This window comes from Solanum dulcamara, chromosome 9 (genome assembly GCF_947179165.1).
Source record: "Solanum dulcamara chromosome 9, daSolDulc1.2, whole genome shotgun sequence".
Classification (NCBI taxonomy): Eukaryota; Viridiplantae; Streptophyta; class Magnoliopsida; order Solanales; family Solanaceae; genus Solanum; species Solanum dulcamara.
The window spans coordinates 75,575,686-75,599,888 of NC_077245.1; the positions used below are offsets into that span (position 1 = coordinate 75,575,686).

Sequence of the window (24,203 nt, forward strand, 5' to 3'; positions counted from 1 at the left end):
ACACTCGATTCAAAATTGCTCGAATATCATTTTCACATGGGAAAAGGCTTAAATATGCCATTGAATTTTGAGAAAAGGTCCATCTATGCTGCTTATTGAAAGTTTGGTTCATTTATGTCATTTCCGTCTGAAAAAGGCTCATTCATGCCATTATTTGTAAACTAAAAATATTTTCCGTTTTGCAAAACTATTTTGTACACGTGAATGATTCACCCTCATGATTAACTAAATTATTATTTAAAATGGAAAAAATTCAAATATATCATTGAACTTTGAGAAAAGGCTCATCTATTTTATGCGTTAAAAGTTTGACCTATTTATGCCATTTTAGTTAATAAATAATGACATGAATAAACCTTTTTTCAAATAAAAAATAACATAAATAAGCTATTTTTTTTAATAAATGACATAAATAAATATTTTCTCAAAATTTAATAACATATTTGAACGTGAGAAGTATTATTTAATATGATACTCGCGAAAGTAGATAATACTAGTTTTTTTAAAAATAAATTCAAAGCCGGGCGGGCCCTAACCACAAACTCTCATAAAGCTCTCCTCCCTCCTTTTTCTTGCTTTAAATATATTCACCGTCAAAAACCTATACATACATATCGATTCACGTCAATATAGAGAGAGAAACTGAAGAAAATCTCCAAAAATTGTAGAGAGAGAGAGAGAGAGAGAGAGAGAGAGAGGATTTGCAGTATTCGGTAATGGCAGGAAGAGTAGATCTGGACGGTAATCCCATTAAGCCGATTACAATATGTATGATTGGTGCCGGTGGATTCATTGGTTCTCATCTATGTGAGAAGCTTATGTCGGAGACTCCTCATAAGGTACTCGCTGTCGATGTTTACAGTGATAAGATTAAGCATTTGCTTGAACCGGCGACGCTTACCTGGGCTGATCGTATTCAGTTTCATCGAATCAATATTAAGAATGATTCTCGCCTTGAAGGTCTCATCAAAATGGCAGATCTGGTAATTCTAAGCTCCTTTAGTTGTTTTACCATTTCTGTGCGTGTTCATTATGCAAATAATTGGATATTCATGTGGTGAATTTTTGCGTTTTTTGAGGATTTTATTATAGTTTTTAGCTTGGTGTTTGGATTATTTGATCCGGCGGAGGAGCCGAAATATGAAGGAGTAAAGCAGAAGCTAAATAGGTTCAACATTTGTTATATACATATTTTTTTTTAAAACCATATATAAACAGTATAATTTTCGGTTCTATGTTTGAGACTGAACATAAGGTACTCGCCGTCTATGTTTATAGTGATAAGACTCTTACCTGGGCTGATCGTATTCAGCTTCAACGAATCAATATTAAGAATGATTCTCTGCTTGAAGAGGTCTCATCAAAATGTCAGATCTGGTAATTTTAAGCTCATTTATTTCTTCTATCGTGTATGTATGTGTTCATTGTGCAAATAATTGGATATTCATGTGGTGAATTTTTGCGTTTTTTTGAGGATTTTATTAGTTTTTAGCTTGGTGTTTCGATTATTTGATCCGGCGGCCAAACCGAAATATGACGCAGTAAACACACGAAGAACGGAATAGGTTCAACATTTATTATATGTATATAAAAAAATAATGTTAACCATATATACAGTGTAATTTTCAGTTCCATGTTTGAGACTGAACATAAGGTGCTCGCCATCGATGTTATAGTGATAAGATTAAGCATTTGCTTGAACCGGCTGCTATTACTAGGGTTGATTGTATTTAGTTTCATTGAATCAATATTAAAAATGATTCTCACCATGAAGGTCTTATCAAAATGGCAGATCTGGTAATTTTAAGCTCATTTAGTTCTTCTCATTTTTGTATTTTTCTTATATCGTGTCTTCGCGTGGTGAATTTTGCGTTAGTTTGAGCTTTAGAAAGTTTATTTATGCACATAATTGGATTTTAATTTTTAGCTTCGTGTTTTGATGATTTGATCTCATTTCTTCTCTTTTTGTTATTGTGACATTATGACAAGCTTTAGTTTCTTAATAATATGTTTCCGAAGTTTCAAATTTTAACACACATTTATTGGGATCTATATTGTGAATTTGAGACTAGTATTGGATCTGAGTTTGCTCATTTGGCATGATGTAAATAAATGAATATTGGGCCTAACTAAACCTCAAAAGTTAGCTCAAGAGCGGAGGATTGCCCAAGTCCATATAAGGAGATCAACCACCCTTTCTCAGCTCACGTGGAACGTTTCACCACCCCCACCTCACGCCTTGGAGTGGACATCTGGTGTGTGGACAATTTAATATGGGACCCTAACTTCGGTACACAATAATTGGGATGAGTCACGATAACATGTAAAAGAATAGATCTTGGGGCTAACTCAATCCTAAAAGTTAGCTCATGAGCAAGTATTGTACAAGTCCATATAAGGAGACCACCCATTCTTTTTTCATCGGATGTGGGACTCTTCAACAAATGACATTTTAGAGAGGATATCCAGACCTTTCCAACACATATCAGTTTTGATGCATTTTTAATTAGTATTTTGGATTATTAATTGAACAGCTTTGTCTAATTTCCTGTGGGTATTGGTTAATTTATTCATCTGTATGTTTTCTGATGCTTTTTCCTGGATTTTAAATGTTGTTTGTGCAACTCTTTGAGTATTTCTGACTTTTTGTATTTTCTTGTGATGTAGACCATAAATCTTGCTGCGATCTGTACACCAGCAGATTACAACACTCGTCCACTTGATACAATTTACAGCAATTTCATCGATGCACTACCAGTGGTATGCATTTTGGATTTTAACTTCATTGATAGATGAAATTGACAGTAGATTTTGATGGTTGTCACTTGTAGGAAAGATTTCACTTTTCCAGTTGATATTGCGATGTGAAGTTGATTTGAATTGATTAATGCAGGTTAAGTACTGCTCAGAAAATGGAAAGCGTCTCATTCACTTCTCAACTTGCGAAGTTTATGGGAAAACCATAGGTGCCTTTTTACCCAAAGACAGCCCACTGCGGCAGGTAAGACTTTGCTTTCCTTGTATCATATTTTTAAGTTTAATTGAAAACTGAGTCTGAACTTTAATCTGTTATTTTCTCAGTGTTTAATATGTCGTTTCATGAAAGTTCTTGTTATTTCCTTTAAATATCAAATAAAGTTCTTGTTATTTCCATTAGGATATCAATTTTTTGTGTATTCTCAATTTGGTCTTAATATTGCTAATCGTGCTGTCTGATATTACTGAACTTATGTTTTTTAGATTTTAGGTGAGGTTCTGGATGAAGTCCTTTTTCTCAGCTTTCATATTTTAATTTTATGCCATTTGCTTTCCTATTAAACATGTTTCAAATTAGATAGCAACTTGTGGATATTCAAAATATTCTCCATATTGCCTTTGGTTTTTGTTTCTATGTCTTCCTCTCTCCTCCTTTTGAATTCGAGTTAGAACCTAGTCTAACCGAGAAGAAGTTAGCCTTCTTTATCCAGTTTAGTATGCCTTTATGTTGGTGTACCTGGGCGTACACTGTGAATTGCTTGATTCCATAGTCTTAAGTTGTCTATGATATAAAGTTGTGGACTTGTGGTCCACTTTTGGTTTTACTGGCTTCCTCCCCACACTACATTCACAGACCAAAAAAAAAGGAGAGGAGAAAATGAGAGAAACAAGAACTCTCTGTTTCTCCGAGTTCCATGGCAAGTATTCATGCAATTTCTCTATATGTTAGATGTGTGTGTTTATGCTATGTTGATTACTGAAAAAATGGTTATTTGATGAATATTTGCTTTGCTAGTTGATAAGTTGGTTCATGGTGAGCCATATTAACAATTTAATCTCATCTCCATTCAAAAATTCATTATAAATGGTATGCTTTGAAGTTGAATGGGCTACCACGTAATTTCAGTGGTAATCAGGAGTCTGAATTTTGACATCAATGAGAGGTTGTTTAGTCAACAATATGTTTAGTTGTTGTTGTGGAATCATGGAGAATGTCATTATTTACCCTTTACTTTACTTTGTTTGCCTTTGGAAATATTTCAACTGTCCTTTTTTTCTCTAGGATCCTGCTTATTATGTGCTCAAGGAAGACACCTCCCCTTGCATCTTTGGACCAATTGAGAAGCAGCGGTGGTCTTATGCGTGTGCAAAACAATTGATTGAGAGGCTGGTCTATGGTATGTGAAATTTTATATTTATCTGTCCATTGCATAGTTGAATCTCTTACCATATACCTTACGTGTCATGTGTTATATTTACAGCTGAGGGTGCAGAGAATGGCTTAGAGTTCACTATTGTAAGGCCATTTAACTGGATTGGTCCTAGGATGGATTTCATTCCCGGCATTGATGGTCCTAGTGAAGGTGTTCCAAGAGTATTAGCTTGCTTTAGTAATGTATGTGTACTTTTCTCTTTGGTTGACCTTAAAACCCGTATCAGATGTTCGCATGCGAGTCTCATGTTTTCATCTTCTAATGTTCCCTCTTCTCAGAACCTTTTAAGACGTGAACCTTTGAAACTTGTGGATGGGGGAGAATCACAAAGGACCTTCATATATATCAAAGATGCTATTGAAGCTGTTCTTCTAATGATTGTGAGTTTTGACCTCCTTATCCCTTTACGTTTGTTTTCAGAAATGCATTAGGATCTATGTTGATTCAAGTAAATAAAATGCAGGAAAATCCTGCTAGAGCCAATGGCCATATCTTTAATGTTGGTAACCCTAACAATGAAGTTACTGTCAGGCAGCTGGCTGAAATGATGACTAAGGTGAAATAATCATTCAATTTGTCTTTCTCCTACGCATACTCTTTTGTCCTAAATTTCATGCAGAATATTGTCGAAGCCGTATTTTTTTCTCAACTCCTTTGGATAATAACAGGTCTACTCAAAGGTGAGTGGAGAGTCTTCTATTGAAACACCCACCATTGATGTAAGTTCTAAAGAATTTTACGGCGAGGGGTATGATGACAGTGACAAGAGGATCCCAGACATGACCATCATCAACAGGCAGCTTGGTATTGACCTGTTTCTTCGCCTATTGACTATTTTAGTACTTGCTATAGTTGAGATTAATCTGACTGTTAAATTGTGTGATGATCAGGTTGGAACCCAAAGACTTCCCTATGGGACTTGCTTGAATCCACACTCACGTACCAACACAGGACATATGCCCAGGCTGTCAAGCAGGCCATGTCTAAAACAACAGCAAATTGATTGTTCGCTGCTTGTTGGCAGGTCTTTCAATGTCTTATTACGATTCTCCTGAGTAAAAATCTACATAGTCCATCTCTCATACACAATTTTTCGTCACTTCTGTAATCAATCATGTATTCTATTTTGTGACAGCATATTTATTAAGAAATTTGTGTCATAGGCTGGTGTATTTTGTCACTAGAGCTTCGATAGTTATTGGGGTATTAGATAAAGGAAAAGCTGTCCTGTTCTTATAAGATTTGTTGTCATTCATATATTCATTCCTGTGTATGGAAACATCTTGTATCATTTTGATCGACCTGTTGGTGGAGCTATAAATTTTTCTATTTATTCATGTGATTGCCCATTCTTTTACTTGCACTGATTTGTCATTTATGTTGGATTTCAAGTATTTTTAAAGATTTGGTGTATGGGCTTTCTCCTATTTGACATGATTGTAATTCCAGAATTCAACCTCACTATACTATGTTATTATTCTCCTAAAATATCGAGTACATTAATTATAAAAGAAGAGTTGCATCACAGGTTAGAAACTTTGACAACATAGCAATAGTGTCATATCAACTAGGGTTGTGATGGAGTGGTAAGTATTTCTTTATCATTAAATAGAGCTCTCGAGTTTGAGTTCCTTGGGTATGGAGTTGCCTTTCTCAAATGTCTCGGGTTTGAGTTCCCTTGGATATGACGTTGTCTTTGTTAGAAGCGCTTTGCCTCTCTCCATATAGACTTTTCGACACGAATTTAAATTTAGTCGTTTTCACGGGACATCGGGTGGGAAAAAAACAATAATGTCATAGTACTCTGAAAGCAATAGTCTGAGAGGTAATAGCACATTTAAGTTTTTGGGTTGGAAGAGCCGATTACCAAAATGTCTTCAATCATTTCCAAAAATATTTAATTTCAAAAATTATAAATCTAAATTATAATTCCGAGATAATTTAGTTCGCGAATTAAATAATCTCTCATAGAACTATAATTATTTGAAGAGCATTCATGTATAATAATAACATTTAACCAAGAAGGGAAATTTAGCAAAATTGCGTCACACATTTTGGACTTTTACTAATATTATAAATTTATAATTATCTCAATCTATTTTTGTGTCTTATATATATATACTAGATATAGGAGTCCGTGCCAGCACGATTCTAATACATGTTAATTTCTATGTCTCAATTTAGATGGAATTTGGAAAGTCAAACAAAATTTTTAATTATTATTTTCAAATATTTTAAGTTGTCAATTTCTTTTATGATTTTTAAATATTCTTAGTTGTTAATTATTGTGATTTAGAGTATATTTTACGTAAATTTTAAATAATATATGTTCTAATTATGTGACATCGATAGAGAGTCAACCATAGTGTTTATATGCTTTTAAAAATATTTTAAGTTGTTCATTATTGTGATTATAAATTTTTTAATATACTCTTCAAATATATAATGTATTTTGAAATTTGAAGAGTTGTCTACTTGTAGTATCTTATTAGATAGTGAAATATTTTATATTCTTAATTATTGTGATTTGTAATACTTTTTAAATAATTTTCAAATATGTAACAAAAAGATTAAATTGATAATTATTGCTATTTATAGTATTATTAACATAATTAATAAATATATAGCGAATAAAAAAAAAAGATAAATAAATTAATACAGTTTTTTTTTTTTAATAGATCCCTTTGGAAGTACACAGTTCAGGTCGCCACGCAGTGTGGTTAACTTTTTATTAGCAATCTTTAAACAACATGGAAAGGTGAGAGGAGTTACATCACACATTTTAAATGTACTCTAATACTATAAATTTACAATTATCCAAAATTGTTTTTATATCTTATTTTTTGCATATAAATAATTCTCTTATATATTAGCTTGCAATTTAATCTCTAGTTGCGAATGCGCTAGCGAAGTGTATCATAGCCTATAGTAAACTAAATTGATTGCGGTGCAAATATAAGTTTTTTGATAAATTGTGAAAAAAATAATTTTATATTTGTAATATTATCCGTATAAAAATACCTTAATTATTTCTTAAAGTGTTCAAATATATTCCTTCAGTAAATACCAGGTGACGTGCCACCTCAACTTTCTCAAATAATTCAAATTGTTTGTATACTTTTCTCTTACACCCTTTATTGATGTGTAGTTAATTAATGACTTTAATTTAATGTCCTAAATTCTCTTTTCTCTATCTTGTACACAAAGCAAAGAACCAAGTAAATTAAAAAGCATAGAAAACGCATTTGAACATTAAATGATTGTAGTAACGCCATTTTGTGCAGACTTTAAATTTATGCCCACATGACATATAACTTTTTCGTGATAAATTTATATTTTTTATATTATAATATCTCATAAATATGTTTAATACGATTTCAATTGAAAAATTTATGCACCGCTCATATTGCATATTGATAGATTTGATTTTAAAATTTATCAATTTAATTTATTGATTATTGATCTATAGATATGTTAAATTATTATAGATTTATTAAAATATCTCGATTATTGGACTATGTATATTAGTTGACAGATTACATCTTACTTAAAAGCAAATATTGACACCTTGTAGGATAGCCGAGAGTTTAAGACAATAAAAAATGAAGTATAAAACTAAATCCCGACTTTATACTCCCTCCGTTTTATTTTAGTTGTCATGTTGCTCTTTTTGAAAGTCAATTTGAATAATTTTTAAAGTTAAATTATATTACTTTAACTCAATATTATAAAGTAAGAAATTAGATATTCAAAAAATATACGAAAAATACTATAAGTTATAATTTTTTTCATATCAATATAATAAAAAAATATATCTTAAAATGTTAGTCAAAGTTCATATAGTTTGACACTTAAAATGAAAACTATGACAACTAAAATGGGACGAAAAAAGTATATTGAATGATATAAATATATTTATTAATTTACTATCGAATTATTAATTAGTCCGTTAAAAAAAAAAAAACTGTCAAAAACCGATAAATCTGATATAAAAAAAGGGCAATAGCCCTTCACAGAACCCGAAGCCACATACATTCTCATTGGATCCACACGGTCCTCGATTAAAGCCCAAATCGCACTCTACCTGTTCGACAAAAAGCGTCAACCAAAACTCACACCATCATATTTCCCTTCTCTTCATCATTAACCATGTCTTCTTGTCTCCATTTCCTTCCCATTTATCCTTCTTCGCCGGCCTTTAAAACCCCTTTTGTCTCTTTTTCCCATTCTCTACATCCATTTGTATGATATATAGTGGGTACTTGTACATGTAGTGACTGGGTTATGTAAATGAAAAAAAGATAGTACTAGTCAAAAACCCAAATGAATATTGTAATGGGTTTTTGCTGAAAGGAAGAATCTTTGTGGATATTATGCTTCTTTTTTTTTTAAAGCCGGTTGCTTGTTGGGTTTATTGTGGGTTCTCTTTAAACATACGCCACAAGTATATAAATGTTTATATACTGTAATATAAAAGTAACGTATTGTATATTATGGACCATATCTGTTGCTTTGCTGTGATGTTTTCTTTTGTTGGGGGTTGTTGTGAGCAGTGAATTTGGTTTATTTTAGATACACCAGAAGAGAAAAGAGTGAAAGAGAAGAGAGTGAGGGGGTAAGAAGCTTTTCTCTTTTCCTTTTTTGTTTTTATTTTTCAACCAGTGTCAGTGTCCAATAGTGGTATTGGAGTCCAACTAAATCCAAATTCATGCCACACTTGTTGCTGTGCTGTTTCCTTTGTTGGGGGTTGTTGTTGTGAGCAGTTGATTTGGTTTTCTTTCGAAACACAAGAAGAGAAAAGGGTGAGTTGGGGGTGAAGGGGTAAAAAAATATTTTTTTTTTTGGTTTTCCAACCTTTGTTTAGTACCTAAATTGGGGTCTCACTAAAAAGTCTTATATATTTGGGGTGAACGCTCACCAATAAAGGCGACTCCCCAATAAAGGCAACTCCGTATTAAGAGGATTCGAACATGAGACCTTCCAATAGGGGGTTAAGAAGCTTAGCGGTAAGAGAAGGGGGTCCAATGATTATGATTTGCCTTTAAGGTGTCTAATTAATTGAGTGGATTCTTGTGACCCCCTTAAGGTTTGACTCGTTTTGGACTTCATTTATGTGGCTCCCATGTTTGGTGATTTGCTTTTTTCCTTTGATGGAGGTTTGTTTAATTTTGTAATTAATTGCCAAGATCATATAGGTTCAGATGCTTTCAATTGAATTCAGTAGAATTTGTGTCGGAGGAAAAAGGTGTATACGTTGTGTTGGAGAAAATAGAAACAGAGTGAAAGGGTGAGAAACAGAGTTGTGGTGTTCTGGGTTTTGGATCATTGATGGCACCGGCTGCTAAGGTTACTGGATTCTACCGTGAGGGAAATGACTGGTATGTTAATTTCTTTTGATATGTTTTTTCTTGAGCCGAAGGTTTATCGGAAACTACTTTTCTACACTCAGAAGGTAGGCGTAAGGCTGCATACGCCTTACCCTCCCCAGACCCTACTTGTGGCGTACACCGGATATGTTATTGTTGTTGTGTTGTAACTGCTTTTGCTTATTTTGGTATGCTATTACTTGAGCCTAGGGTTTATCGGAAACAATCTCTCTAACTTTAAAAGGTAGGCGTAAGGGTGCGTACACCCCATCCTCCCCAAACCCTACTGTGGATTACACCGGATATGTTGTTGTTGTAGTTGTGTTATACCTGTGTTTATTTATTTTGATATGCTATTACTTGAACCGAGGGTCTATCGGAAACAACTTCTCCACCTTCACAAGGTAGGGATAAGGTTGCGTACACCCCACACTCCCCAAACCCTACTTGTGGATTACACCAGATATATTGTTGTTGTTGTTGTGTTGTACCTGTGTTTATTTATTTTGATATGCTATTACTTGAGCTGAGTTTTTGTCGGAAACAACATCTCTACCTTCACAAGGAAGGGATGAGGCTGCTTACACCCCACCCTCCCCAAATCCCGCATGTGGGATTACATTGGATATGTTGTTGTTGTGTTGTACTTGTGTTTAAGGGCTAAACGGAAATAATTCTGCATCCGACATAGATATTATTGAAGAGCTGAACTTTGGCTCTTGCTTATAGGCTTACTTGCCGGTTTAGTGATGTGCTTAAGATTTTTAGAGGCAATATTGGGTCAATTTCGATGGTAATATTGTGGGAGGGAGCTATATTTTCTTGCTGGGAGGATACTTATGTCCTTGGATACCAATCTATTTGGTTTTAATGCCAATTAAAATATTACTGTATGTCAGTACTGAGAGATTCCTTGGCTAGGTTTGAGTTCTGATTGTAGTCTGATTCACATTTTGTTATATAACTGTGAAATTTTCGAGGGTTCGAATTCGGTGTATAATGGGTCTGCCCCTCTACTCTTCTCCACTTAAATGCCAGGTTTTTGTATGTGGCAATATTCGAACACGTCAATCCACACACACATCACAAGTTGCACTCTTACCACTAGAGTCCAGACCAAAGCCATGGGGGCGCGTCTCATTCATCTTTCAGTATGAAAACATGATGATGTTCTTTAAGCCCAAAAGCTTTGATTGTAGATTTGGATAAGTTAGAATTGTTTGGCTATGTTTTTTTCTATTGATTCATAGTTTGATGAACGTGACAGGTTTTGCAATGCAAGTTTGATCAGTGATTTTACCTTGGTTGTGGATGGAGTAAACTTCCACCTTCACAAGGTACTCCTCCTTTATATCTTTAAAATTGAGGATTTCACTGGGTATGTTATTGTTGTTGATATGCAACTTAGCCTGTGATCTTTGTGCTAGGCAATTTTGAGGTGAAGTATTGCCTTTCTTGTGTCCTTTATCATCCATTTAAAGAAACCATGATTATCATGGAGATGTTGCATTCCAACTTGTTATTTTTCTTTGCTGTAAGTTCTTACGTTATATAGAACTCAGTTCAAGAAGCAGATTGCTCAATTTCGGCAAATGTTAAAGGAAAATAACCATGAGGGTTAGTGTTTATGAGAGATGACAATTTTCTACTTTCGAGTTATGCCCTGTTAGATTATACCTTTAATTTTTCTATTTGTTGAAATGGTAACTGACTAACATAGAGTTTGTAGTCTTTCCTTTTTTCCTCGTGAACCATTCAGTTGAATTGCGCCCATGGGCAAACTGTATGTCAATATTAGTAGCCTCTCAACTGAACTAGATGCAATAAGAACAATATGGTGTATCATACTTCAAAAATAATGCTGTTTTTGTAGCTTCCTGCTTGAGAAAAACATGGCAGTGCTTGTTCAAGAATGAACTAACATTTTATACAATCTACTTCAAAGTTTGTAGTTTGGTTGTGCCTACTTGTGCTCCACGCATGGTACAATTGTTATCACCATTTGCTAGTTTTAATGCAATTGGTTTTTGAATTAAACAGAGTGAGTTGCACCTGTTCATGTTTCCACAATAGATGGTGATTGTAGGTGTTAATCCAGCCTGGCTGATGAATCCATTCAACTGGAGTCCTGGATGAGTGGGGCTTCGTTTATATGGGTTAAGTGAATCCATGTGTCTCGTTTTAGGCCTTCAGATTGCTACCTTGATGCATCTTTTGAAGCATCACTCCTCTGTTCTGAAAAGATAGTCTAATTTTACCTTTTGAATTGTACCCAACAAATGTATACTCCCTAAATTTGAAACTTTTGTTTAAAACAATAGTAACTACATGTTGTAGATCAATGCTATTACGGAAGTTATCGGAGATGCTCGTTTCTACTGTTCAAGTTATAAACTAATTTAATGAACTTCCTTTGAGAATCCACCTACAGAATCCACATTTGCTTTGGACCATCACTTTCTGAGCTATCATTTATTGTGTTGGTATATTTAGTATGGAATTGCTATCATCATATGTGTTTTGAATAATAGGTATTGGGTAAGGTTTAGCGGACATGATGGTAAGACTTGACGAGGTTGTTTAAAATTATTTCTTGTTTAGTAATAATAATCCCAGTACTGTCATGAGGTTTAATGGATATGTTGGCAAGATATTATGGGGCTTGAGAATAATTCTTGTATAGTAATGATAATCTGAAAAGTATCATAAACTTCATGGATTATGTGTTAGAATTTTATTTTAAACATGTTGGCATATGGTCAGAATGATGAGAATTATATTTAGGCTATTCATAAACATTTAATACTGTTTGGAAATAGTCATTTCCAGCATCTGAAACTATCTAAATTTTCTGATAATTCCTCTTGATATTTGCTAATTGTGAGAAAGAAATAATGGGTTGGCAATTTATCTCCTTTTTTCATAAAGAGTAGTTTTAACACCTTAGTTGTTCATTGTATTCATTTTCATCATGCCCTTTTCAATTCTTTTCTTCTTTTTGATGAGTATTCAAAATTCAAAGTATGAAGTGACTCTCCAATGGTTTATCTGGAACCGAAATAAAATGGAATGCTAATGTTTGTGGCAACTCAGTTTCATTTAGCAGAAGTTTTCCGTTTTCACAAAGTTATGCAAGCACTAGTTTAGAACTGATGTGTGTGCAATCAGTGATCTATAAAAGATGAAGATGGTGTCAAAGCTTCAAAATAACTGTACTCTTCTCAAGGGTGATTTTACATACACTTGCTGTGATTGTGGTCTTTGACACTTTTTATTGTAATGTTGGTTCTTGCTATGCATCCTATAATGATAAAGTATTACTGAATTTATATGGAATCCCCAACTCACCTTTTTGCAGCAAATTTAACTTCTATATATCAAGTCTTGTCTAACAGCCAAAAAATGCTGTGTCTCCAGTTTCCACTTATGTCGAGATGTGGAAAGATTGACAAAATACTAGAGACAGCTCAACATCCCCATGAAGGGACTTTCCTGACAACTTTAGAAGACTTTCCTGGTGGAAGTGACATATTTTTAGTCACAGTTAAATTCTGCTACGGTATTCGAGTAGAATATACACCAAGGAACATAGTAATGGTTTATTGTGCAGCAGACTACTTGGAGATGACGGAGGACTATGGAGAAGATAATTTACTGTTGAAGGCAGATGCTTACTTTCATAAGAATATTCTAAAGAATTGGAAAGATTGCATATTAGCTCTCCAAAGTTGTGATTCTGTCATTCCAATAGCAGACAAGCTAGAGATCATTAGTAAATGCTCTCATGCGCTCTCTGTGATGGTCTGCACAGATCCTAGTTTATTTGGATGGCCTATGTTGATGTATGGCAGCTTACAGAGCCCTGGAGGTAGTATATTGTGGAATGGAATTCACACTGGTGCTAGAATCCAAACCATTGAATCTGACTGGTGGTTCGAAGACATCTCATATCTTTCTGTGCCATTATTTCAGAGACTAATTCGAACAATGGAAGCCAGAGGTATTAGACATGAAAATTTAGCAGGTGCTATGATGTACTACTGTAGAAAGTACCTTCCAGGACTTGGCCGGTGGCAGAGTGGGCAAATTGGTAAAACTAGAACAGTTGCTAGTTTCAGTATGACACCAGCTGCCGTCGATCAGAAAGTTCTTCTTGAAAGTGTTGCGAAACAGCTTCCTGAATTGAAGGGAAAGTCATTTTGCCGTTTCTTGTTGGGACTTTTGCGAGTTGCCTTGATACTTGGTGTGAACCACACATGCCAAGACTCGTTGGAGAGGAGAACAGGAATGCAGTTGGACCTAGCTTCCCTAGATGGTTTGCTGATACCTTCCTACTCAGATTCTGATACATTATATAACACTGACTGTGTTGAGCGAATGATTCATCATTTTATTTCTTCTGAACCTGGGATCACTGCAATACCTGATCCATCTTCATTTGAGATAGGAACATCACCATCATCCCATCCTTTAAGGAGATTGGCGAAGTTGGTTGACAGCTATATTGCAGAAGTTGCATCTGATGTGAACCTGAAGCCGGGAAAAGTACGTTCACTTGCTGAAGCTCTCCCAGAATCTTCAAGATCTCTGCATGATGGGCTATATAGAGCTCTGGACATATACTTCAAGGTTTGATTCAGTCCCTGAAATCTCACTGTGTGCTTAATGATGATATAGCTGATTGTTTGGATTGGGGAATATTAGTAGCTCAGTTGGTTGGTGAGAAGAGTTGAGAACAAAGTGGCGAACGGCTGCGCAACGCGTGGGAATCTGCCGAACCAACTACCTGAACTCCCATCTTGTTGTTCAGGGTTCGATTCCCCATCTTGTAATCCCCTACCCCCAGATTTTTTAACCTTTTTTTTTAAAAAAAAAGCTGATTGTTTGGATTAATTTATTTACCTGCTAGTTAACTGTCACATGATAATTAATCATTTCATTCTATTCCATCGATGGCTATCTTTTTATATTTCATAGCATGTCAATTGCATATCCAGTTGAAGACGGACTTTAATATTAAGCAGTCTTTCATTTCTGAGGGTTGGTCTCTAGTAAAAAGCGACTGCATCTTGGAAAGCTGCTTAGTCTTTTTTATGCCAAATGATTTTCTAGCTTCTTTCTTCTGTCTCTTTATGCCATCTGTGTAGTCTTAACATATATTCACCCTTTATTTCTTTTTACTTTCTTTGTTATATGCTTCATTACTGACCTAGAGCTAAATTGCTTTCAACTCGGCACTGTGAAACCTTGTAGACTTTTAATGGATTGAAATGAAAATTGTACAGGCTCATCCTTGGCTTTCAGCAAGAGAGAAGGAGCAGCTTTGCAACATCATCGACTTTCAGAAGCTCTCTATTGATGCTTGCACCCATGCATCCCAGAATGAGAGATTGCCTCTTCGAGTTGTTCTCCAAGTCCTATTCTTCGAGCAATTGCAGCTGAGAACAGCTCTAGCTGGTTGCTTCCAAGTCTTGGATACAGAAAGTGGCCCTGCAGCTCCTGTCACTGGCCCCAGTGACATGGCAGGTCAAATTGTACAGAGAGATGGATGGGTGACAGTCGTCCGTGAGAACCAGGGTCTAAAGGTGGACTTGGAAAGAATGAAGTCCAGGGTTGGTGAACTTGAAGAAGAATTCAGCAAAATCAAACAAGAGATGAGAAAGGTCACAAAGTCACATAGTTACCTCAGTTCTCCGCGCTTTCTTGCCCGAAGGATTGGATGCAAGCTACTTCCCCAATCCTCGGATACTCAACCAGATGTGGTTGAAAGCACAGGTCCAACCCCAAGATCATCAATTGAGCAACCGAGAAACTCAAGACACCGTAAAAGCTCCTCTTTGATTTAATTCCATGACGAGAAGACTCAGGTTTGATGTCTATTCCCCCCGGAGAATGTGCTTTAAAAATATTTACCCTCTACCCCTGAATTCTTGCATTACATGTTTGGAATAGATTCATCCCTTGATAATTCGGGGCACCTATATATCCCTTTGAGAGACCATATCAAGTTCATTTCATAACATACAGCCGTCCTGCTTGACTGGCTGAGTATATTTAGTATGGCGGTTGGACAACAACAACAAAATGAAAATACTTATCCATCGGAACGATGGACTCCTGATAGCAGAAGGTGAGAAGAAACCAAATTCTTGACACAAACATAGTAACTCAGCTGATGCTAGTAAATATCTGTTCCTTTCCTAGGAACAATATAATGGGACTCTGTTGTCCACATCTCCCTTATACATGTACAGCTTCATGAAGAGTTTTGTAAAGCTATATGATGAAGGTATTCGTGTTTTTGTTTTCAAAAGTATACTAGCTTTAAAATGGAGGTCTCATGGGACCAATTATATCTTAGAAGAATTATATATAAAGCTATACATTCATTTTATTTTCAATTTGTGTGGAATTTTTGTACTTGTTTGTACCAATTGGTTACATTTCAAGTTTGTTGTGTTTTCATACTATTTCTGCTACATTGATTGTGAGATTGGTCTATATATTGATTAGCAATATTGGTTTGTGAAAAGTTCTAGAGTGAATGTACTGAGTTGTGAAGGCAAATTGGTTAACTTAAGGTGATTTCGAGCCAAAATTGTAATGACATGTTGGACTCAAATTTTTAACGGACGATACAGTTAGATTTTTTCACATAAAATAAAAATAAATTTAGATTTTTTTCCTATTATAAAATAACAAATATATAGATATTTGAGCAAGACTGTCTTAGAAGGCATTGTTGTTATGATTATGATTTTTTTTGTTATAAGTAAAAATTGTTTTTTTTAAATAAGGTAAAATATAACATAAAAATTAGATAATGATAAAAAACACACCTAAAGTATCATATATATTTTTTTACAAATCTCTTACCTCAACTATTAGGTTTTTGCGTTTTCTATTATCAATTACTTATCAAATTATGCCTCGAAACTAACTAGAGAAAGTGTTTGAATAAAATTCGTAAAAGTTGTGTGACAATTTAATTTGTCCATAAAATTTCGTCCATATGACAACTGACTTATTAATTTCATGGCGTATTTTGATAAATAATTGGTGATTATTCAGATTTAAAATGCAAACAATTGATAATTCAAGTACAAAACTCATTAAAAAAATGATATTTCAAATGTATTTTTAATCATTATCTCTCATTTTTTTCCAATTAATTCTATTACCATGAAGTGTCGTTTAACCCTAAATTTATACAAAAAGAGACAAGTATACACCATGTAGTTATGTACTATCACAATCCACATATAGTTATCTAAATATATTTTGATAAATATTTGACGATACTTAATAGTTCTTATTTTCATTTTCTGACTCTCATCATGTTAGCAGACCATTTTCATGAGAGAGGGACAAGCAAGTGATAGATTGGGAAAAAAACAGTTAGACTGATCGACACAACAGTCCCATCCTTTTGCTTTCCTTTGTATGAAATCAGGGCACCCTGGGCAAGCCTTCAAGACACGACTTCAAGTTGTTAGTACGACTATTAGTCTCCGCTCGGTCGAGGTCAAAAAGTTAAAACAAGCATAATATTCTTTCCGTTTATAAAAAAATGTCTATTCTTCTTTTTAATTTATTCAAAAATAATAACTTTTTTCTTTTTTTGGTAATACTTTTAATTTTTCGGGTATTTTAATTTTTTTACTCCATGGCAAGTCACATGTACTAATAAGTTGAATCACCAACGTTGTTGCAATTTCTCTCGTACGTTGTTGTTACTACTATAAACAAATGGCTCTGCTTCAATCATCACTTTCCCATATATCAAATCTTTCGATTTCTTCAAACGACTGTGAATTCAAATTCTTAAATACATCAAAGTTGGTATCTTTACAACAATCCATTACGAAAACTGATCGAATTTTCAGTATTAAATGTACTGGACAAGAATCCATCATTAGAACAGTTGACGGAGGTGATGGAGGTAACGGAAAAGGAGGATTTCCATCTGACAACGGCGGCTCCGGCGACGGCGGTGGAGATGATGACGACGGTGATGGTGATTATGATGAGAAAGAGTTTGGACCGATAGTGAAATTTGATGAGGTGGTTAAAGAGGCGGAAAAGTTAGGGGCGAAATTGCCTATTGGTATGTTGGAAGCTGCTAAGACTACAGGGATTAGGAGATTGATTCTTAGTCGTTACTTGGATATGCAGGTGAAAAATATGTAATCTTTCCGATTTAATTTGTTTTTCTGGTTTTAATTTGATACGGAGTTTAAAAAAGTAAGAAAGATACGCCAATAGTTTTGAATATTGTTGTCTTAAAGGAATGATACCTTAGTTCCCGTTTCGCGATAGATTTTGAAGTTGAAACTTGAAAGTTTGACTTTTTAAATTTGTGATTTTTGGAATTTGAAGTTGTGTTTGGACATGCATTTAGTTGAAAAAACTTTGAAGTTTTGTGAGTGGAAGTACAAAAAATGGTCTGAGACAGTTTTTGTGAATTTGAAAATATTTGAAATCATATTTCATGGACAAATGGATATGAAGATAAATTTTCAAAATGCATTCCTTCTGTTTTCATTTATTTGTCTGTTTTTGATTTAACACAAAGTTTAAGAAAGTAAAAAATACTTTTAAATTTTGTGGTCTTAGACCCGTTTGGCCTTAGATTTTGGAGTTGAAACTTGAAAATTTGAGTCTTTAAAGTTGTGATTATTGGAATTTGAAGTTGTATTTGGACATTCATTTAGTTGAAAAAACCTTGAAGTTTTGTGATGGAAGTCCAAAAAAATGGTCTGAGACAACTTTTGGGAGCTTGAAAATATTTGAAGATCATATTTTATGGCCAAATGGATATTTGAAAATAATTTTCAAAATCTACCCCAAAATCTATGATCAGACACTAGCTTAGAATGTATCAAAATGTCCTTCAATTTTGTGGTCTTAAACATGCTTAAAGAGTTGCCAAAAAAGGGAAATAGGCTTTCTTTTTTAAATGGACTAAAAAGAGAGTATGACAAATAAATTGAAACTAGGGGAGTACTAATTTTGATGCAAAGTGTTCAATTTTATTTGATATGTGTGTAGACGTACTGGTTGCATTTTGAATTGGTATTTTGACATTCAGGGTTCAGCTTGGCCACTGGGGTTTTTGATGAGACATTGCTCAATGCTGAGAAATCGAATGCTTGCTGATCCATCATTTTTGTTTAAAGTCGGAACAGAGGTTAGTTTGATAATAAAAAGGTCAATCTTTTGCTCCTTTATTCGTGAGTTGCTCATCTATGTGGAACTCCGGAACGATGGTAGCCATTGCTGGTCCTATCCTTCGTATGGGAGCTATATATTCTTTTACATGTCGAAAACTAAATATAAAAATTGGAATGAAGCTATGCATATACTTTGTTATGGCTGATCACTAATGTCTTAAGGAGTTTGGTGATTGGTATTATCAATTGACAAATATGCACAAATATTGCACTCAAGCTAGGCCGAACACTAAACTTAAAAAAAAAAAACATGCCACAAATATTTCACTCTTTAAGAGTAATGATTGTGAAATGTGTTTGACTTGCAATTGTATCATATAGGATACTAACTTACTAAGTAGCCACTGTGATGTGAGGTGTGCATGACTCAAGTACAAAGCTTGTAATAAGTGATTACGGAATAGGTTACTCTCTTTTACTAAGCTGTGGGTACAATCATTCGACCACTTAATGCAACTTTTGAAATTTTTTTTAACAAGTTTGTGTAACTGTTATTCCTCTATGGACGATAATGTGTCACAAACGAGCAAAAACAGAAAAATTAATAAAAATGAAAAAGGAGGAACCAAAGGGTTACACGTGCTTATAGATATTCAAGGAAAACATTCTAAGTGAAGGAAATATATTGGTTGTAACTTGCTAATGTGGGTTGTGGCAAATGCATTTATAAATAGTTTAACTGACTGATAACTTTGTACATCAGTTAAAGAACAGGTAGCTAACAAACTTGACTGTTAAAGTGTTTAAACCTTATAAGATTGGTAGTTTATACGTGATCTGATGTATTGCAGATTGTCATCGACTCCTGTTGTGCAACATTTGCAGAGGTGCAGAAAAGGGGAAAGGATTTCTGGGCTGAATTTGAGTTGTATGCAGCAGATCTTCTTGTTGGAATTGTTGTTGACATCGCATTGGTAGGCATGTTGGCTCCTTATGTCCGAATAGGCAAGCAGTCCGTTTCAAGCAGCTCTTTTGGACGCTTTCGACATGCTTGTGGAGCTCTTCCCAGCAGGTGACTGATTTATTTGTGCACCTTCATTTCTACAGCATTCTCTGTTTTCTTTGCTGCTTAGATACTGTGGCACAGGCCCAGATATTTTATTTGTATGGACAGCCTAGGGAAAGGGCTAATGTCTCTTCTTGGTTACCAGTCTAAGCACCCTTATAATAGGTTTTTTTCTTCTTCTTTTAAGAACATGTATGCGGTTGACCTTTAGAGACTTAATCCTTCTTTTGAGTATAGTTACTTCTGCTGACCGTTAAGATTATAGTGGCAAGCTTCACCATTTTAGGATTAAAACATGTTATGAAAAGTGGCCAAGCTTCTTGTATAAATGGACCTGGGTATGAGTATTATGGCATTCTCCTTAAAAGTTGGCTGCCTTAAGTGCATGCTAGAACATTGATTTTTGTAAGTTCTCTTGTTCACTTAGCTTAAGACAGATGGTTTAATGCTTCCAGAAGGGTGCGAGATTCTACATGAAAACTGGGAATAACACGATCAGCGTATCCTTTGTTTTTTTGTGGGTTAGGTTTGACGCGGGCTATGACAGCTGATAATAGCAGTGTTTGTGGTTCTTATTTCTGAATATCTGTTTTTTTGCAGTGTTTTTGAAGCTGAGAGGCCAGGGTGTAAATTTACATTGCAGCAGCGTATTTCAACATTCTTTTACAAGGTATAAATATAATTGAACTTCTTTGTCAGTTTAAAAAAAAATAAATTAAAAATAGAACTTCTTTGCTATCGTTTAGATGATTTTGGTACTTCCAGTCTATACAGATGATAGATCTTGGATAAGAGAATTTGTTTCTATGTGAATCTTTTTCAAAGTCCTGTCATAATCGGTTATTTTGGTTCCATTTTTCATTGTTACCGAAGTATTAAGTCATTTTGTAGTTCTTGAAGCAGTTACTTTTTAGTGTTATAACCTATTTCACTTTCATGATTGCCAGGGGTTTTTGTATGGCTCAGTTGGATTTGGGTGTGGCCTTGTTGGGCAGGGCATTGCGAATTTGATAATGATTACTAAGAGGTATGTTTGTGAAACACTCTCCACACTCTAGTTCACTTAACTGTCAATGCTCCACCAAATCTCAGCCAGCCCCATATTCAGTCTACAATTCTACAATTGTTGAGGGCTTCTTTCTCTTTGCAACTTACATTCATTCAAGCCTTTAGTCCAGTTGAATCAAACAAATATAGATTTGCTTTGTTGTTCAGAAGTGATTTATATCTTGTCACAGTTACATGTCAATTGGATCAATTCTAGAATTATAGGGGATTAGGGGGGACACATGGTGGAGAAAGGGCTTGGAACGTGGTTCCGATTGCATTAATGTGGGTAGTTTGGAGAGAGAGAGAGAGAGAGAGAGAGAGAGAGAGAGAGAGAGAGAGAGAGAGAGAGAGAGAGAGAGAGAGAGAGAGAGAGAAATAGGAGAGCTTTTGAAGGTGTAGAGTCAAGTTTCTTGCAGTTGAGGAGTAGTCCACTCCCTTATTTTCTTTTGGTGTAAACAGAAAGTTCCTTCTTGCATAGAGGATTGGTTGGAGTTTGCAAAGAATCATATTTTGTAGAGGTTTGACCTTTTGGTATAATCTTACGGCCGTTTCGGTCATTTTTACGAATGAAATACTTTTACTTGATAAAAAAAAGGATATATATATATTTATTTATGTTTTGTGGCAGCTGCAAGCTACTTAACAAGAGTTTTTCTCCTCGCTATTGCAGGCTACTTCATAGCTTTACTTTCCTTCTTAGTTTCGTTTTCTTTTTCTTTTTTTGGCTACTTTTCTGTATTCAATTTAGGTGGATCTCCAATATCCTTGAAGTTGGATTTCATGCAGTGATATCTGCATTTAGTTTCTTTCATATTCTCCTTAACATGGATGTTATTGGAACTTTGTGACTCTTTGTCAAGATGTCAGGCTATTTTCCTTATAAAGAACAGTATATAGAATATCATAAACATGGAGCTCTTGTGCGTTCACAACTTCTCAAAATATAGCTATTGGAATGTGATAATAAATATCTTTTTTCACTCCAATGTACAAATTTTTATCTTCTGTACCTCTGTTATGATGTTCAGTTTCTGTTTCTGATTGCCATGCAATCAGCTGCCCGTCTATTAAGCTAAATGATGTGCTATTCATTCTCGTTATGGGTTGACATCAGTGTTGTCAAAGGCGCGCTTAAGCCGTGAAGCGAGACTCAAAATGTGTTAAGCGCTTCGCTTCGCTTAATGTGCGCTTCATTCTCATCATCAAGATTTTAAGGCATACTTTTCCTTGTTAATGAGCCTCTTCTGAAGAGGCAACTTTAAACTATTGATATATCACTTTATCATAAAAAAAAATTCATTTTCTTTGTTTATACATTTGTCATTCATGCTTATAAGTATTAGTCTTGAACTAACATATATATTTGTATTTCTTTCTCTCTTAGCGCATTTTTTCTTTAAAGCTCACAATTTATTGCGCTTAAAACCCCAACGGACCTTAGAGTTTTTTTGTGCTTTTTGCTTTTGATAACATTAGTTGACATCTGATATTCTTATGTGTCTAACAGGAGCATCAAGAAGTCACAAGAGGACATACCTGTCCCTCCTTTAATAAAAAGTGCTGCACTCTGGGGTATGTTCTGCTTTTGAATTGTAATTTATACCTTTGAATATACGTAGCTAAATAATTACAACGGAAAGGGCAGACTCCAGATAGAAAATGTGTTGTGTCATGTGAGTAACCGTATGTGCTTAGAAGATAAGTTGGAATTTACCGTTCCTATTTAGAAGCTAAATAATGAATTCATATTTCGCAAGGAGGATGATTTAAAACAATATACACTTGATGAATTCACCTATATGAGAGTGGTTGGGCAGCTCCTATTAGGCCAAGTCTTTAGAGCTTTCATGAATAACCATTTGACCAGAACGTGCATTAAGGAAAGTGCATGGTCTATTCGCGCAACACCGTGTTGAACAACATAATTATGAGGGTCAAAATGTGATTTGAAATTGGGATACCAGACCTATTGCATTCAGACCATACAAATCTAGCAAGTCTTATTATATTATTGCTTACCCTTTTATTCTTAAAAATCTTTTGAAATATGTGGGTGATTGTTGGCAAAGTAATAGTGGTATTTCAAAAGAACTTGCACATATAGCTTTTATGTAAAGGAACTTGCACAAGTGTCTTTCACAACATGACCACATGGCTATGTGGCAAATGAACCCTCGACAAGTGGCAACCACACGAAGAATCGATGGTCAAATGGCATACAACCTGTCATCCTATGACACATGGCATGACTAGAACCATCTTCCATCACTACATATATCCCCATATTTCTTCATTAAAACATTAATACTTAGTCACTCCATTACACCTACCTTCTTTCATAATTTGCTTGATTTGTTATTTAAATTTTGTTGTTTGTTCTCCCTCGGTAACTTTCACATCGGTGAAATAGTTTCACAGTTCATTGCACGACTCAAGCCTTACTTATATTTGCATTATTCTGTTTTCCCAATAGTATGAATTAAAAATAAAAGGAAAATGAACATTTTACCTCACATCATATAGTTTGAAAGGAGAAAAAATAGTCTTAAATGGACAACAGTTATGTAATCTTGAGTTAATTTGATTGATCTGATATTATTACAATTATCCCAAAGTGCTTTCTGTTGTCAAATCTGCATGTGTTGTAGCCTCTCTACCTTTTGCTTGAATCGACTCTTTTCTTCTTCCATTTTCATACAGGATTCTTTCTGGCAGTCTCTTCGAATACTCGATACCAAATTATAAACGGCTTAGAGCGCTTGGTTGAAGCATCGCCAGTAGCAAAACGCGTCCCCCCTGTTGCCTTGGCCTTCACCGTGGGCGTACGATTTGCTAACAATATTTATGGTGGTATGCAGTTTGTGGAATGGGCTAAGCTGAGTGGAGTGCAATAAGATAGTTTGGTGTGCAAAGATTTCCTAGCAAATACAGATGTTAGAAGCCTGTTGAAATTATTGTATGCTACTGTTTTATGTTTCGGACTCTCCAAAAATGCACTATTTTTGAAAGATCCGACACATACTAGTCGACATTTTTGAACAGTCCGAGCAACAATTATCCTTTTCTCTTGTTTGATTGGTACTGTAGTTGTCAATTCATCATATTGATATCAAAACGTTAACTTAATATTCTTAGCTTGTTGAACTGGTTGACTGCATTTTTGCTTAAATGGCTAAGCAAATGCCTAATGGCACAAGAGTTGAGAATTGAGATATTGTGTTATCTATTTATATGTGAATTGATGTTAGTAGTGCCTTTGGTTAGTCCAGCTATTAGCATGGCCAATTTGGAGCTACTTTCACATTTTTTATTTTTCATTTTGGGTTTAATATCATATTGAAGTCAGACTAATTTGAAT

General features: G+C 34.7%; 3 protein-coding genes across 3 annotated transcripts; all 3 read left to right on the plus strand.

Annotated features, from left to right (window-relative positions):
• Window positions 1–558: 558 nt before the first annotated feature.
• Window positions 559–5,527, plus strand: LOC129903011 (UDP-D-apiose/UDP-D-xylose synthase 2). The gene is made up of 9 exons (XM_055978488.1): window positions 559–983; window positions 2,668–2,760; window positions 2,894–3,001; window positions 4,040–4,154; window positions 4,239–4,372; window positions 4,469–4,570; window positions 4,654–4,746; window positions 4,859–4,994; window positions 5,081–5,527. The coding sequence occupies exons 1-9, from the start codon at window positions 717–719 to the stop codon at window positions 5,191–5,193; spliced, it is 1,161 nt and encodes a 386-aa protein (XP_055834463.1). The 5' UTR covers window positions 559–716; the 3' UTR covers window positions 5,194–5,527.
• Window positions 5,528–8,163: 2,636 nt separating this feature from the next.
• LOC129904732 (BTB/POZ domain-containing protein At3g44820) lies at window positions 8,164–16,026 on the plus strand. Its single transcript, XM_055980318.1, has 4 exons — window positions 8,164–9,568; window positions 10,824–10,893; window positions 12,974–14,185; window positions 14,842–16,026. The coding sequence occupies exons 1-4, from the start codon at window positions 9,519–9,521 to the stop codon at window positions 15,400–15,402; spliced, it is 1,893 nt and encodes a 630-aa protein (XP_055836293.1). The 5' UTR covers window positions 8,164–9,518; the 3' UTR covers window positions 15,403–16,026.
• Window positions 16,027–17,252: 1,226 nt separating this feature from the next.
• On the plus strand, window positions 17,253–23,926 carry LOC129904733 (protein RETICULATA-RELATED 1, chloroplastic). The gene is made up of 7 exons (XM_055980319.1): window positions 17,253–17,731; window positions 18,648–18,746; window positions 19,581–19,801; window positions 20,396–20,465; window positions 20,743–20,822; window positions 22,353–22,417; window positions 23,546–23,926. The coding sequence occupies exons 1-7, from the start codon at window positions 17,306–17,308 to the stop codon at window positions 23,737–23,739; spliced, it is 1,155 nt and encodes a 384-aa protein (XP_055836294.1). The 5' UTR covers window positions 17,253–17,305; the 3' UTR covers window positions 23,740–23,926.
• Window positions 23,927–24,203: the final 277 nt, after the last annotated feature.

Excerpts from the sequence above, each read along its gene's own strand:
- LOC129903011 (XM_055978488.1), top strand. The coding sequence starts at position 717 with ATGGCAGGAAGAGTAGATCTGGACGGTAATCCCATTAAGCCGATTACA. Across the intron at positions 984-2,667 it reads TCATCAAAATGGCAGATCTG|ACCATAAATCTTGCTGCGAT; the intron begins GTAATTCTAAGC and ends CTTGTGATGTAG. Across the intron at positions 4,995-5,080 it reads CATCATCAACAGGCAGCTTG|GTTGGAACCCAAAGACTTCC; the intron begins GTATTGACCTGT and ends TGTGATGATCAG.
- LOC129904733 (XM_055980319.1), top strand. The coding sequence starts at position 17,306 with ATGGCTCTGCTTCAATCATCACTTTCCCATATATCAAATCTTTCGATT. Across the intron at positions 19,802-20,395 it reads TGTGGAGCTCTTCCCAGCAG|TGTTTTTGAAGCTGAGAGGC; the intron begins GTGACTGATTTA and ends GTTTTTTTGCAG. Across the intron at positions 20,823-22,352 it reads TTGATAATGATTACTAAGAG|GAGCATCAAGAAGTCACAAG; the intron begins GTATGTTTGTGA and ends TGTGTCTAACAG.
- LOC129904732 (XM_055980318.1), top strand. The coding sequence starts at position 9,519 with ATGGCACCGGCTGCTAAGGTTACTGGATTCTACCGTGAGGGAAATGAC. Across the intron at positions 9,569-10,823 it reads TACCGTGAGGGAAATGACTG|GTTTTGCAATGCAAGTTTGA; the intron begins GTATGTTAATTT and ends TGAACGTGACAG. Across the intron at positions 14,186-14,841 it reads CTCTGGACATATACTTCAAG|GCTCATCCTTGGCTTTCAGC; the intron begins GTTTGATTCAGT and ends AAAATTGTACAG.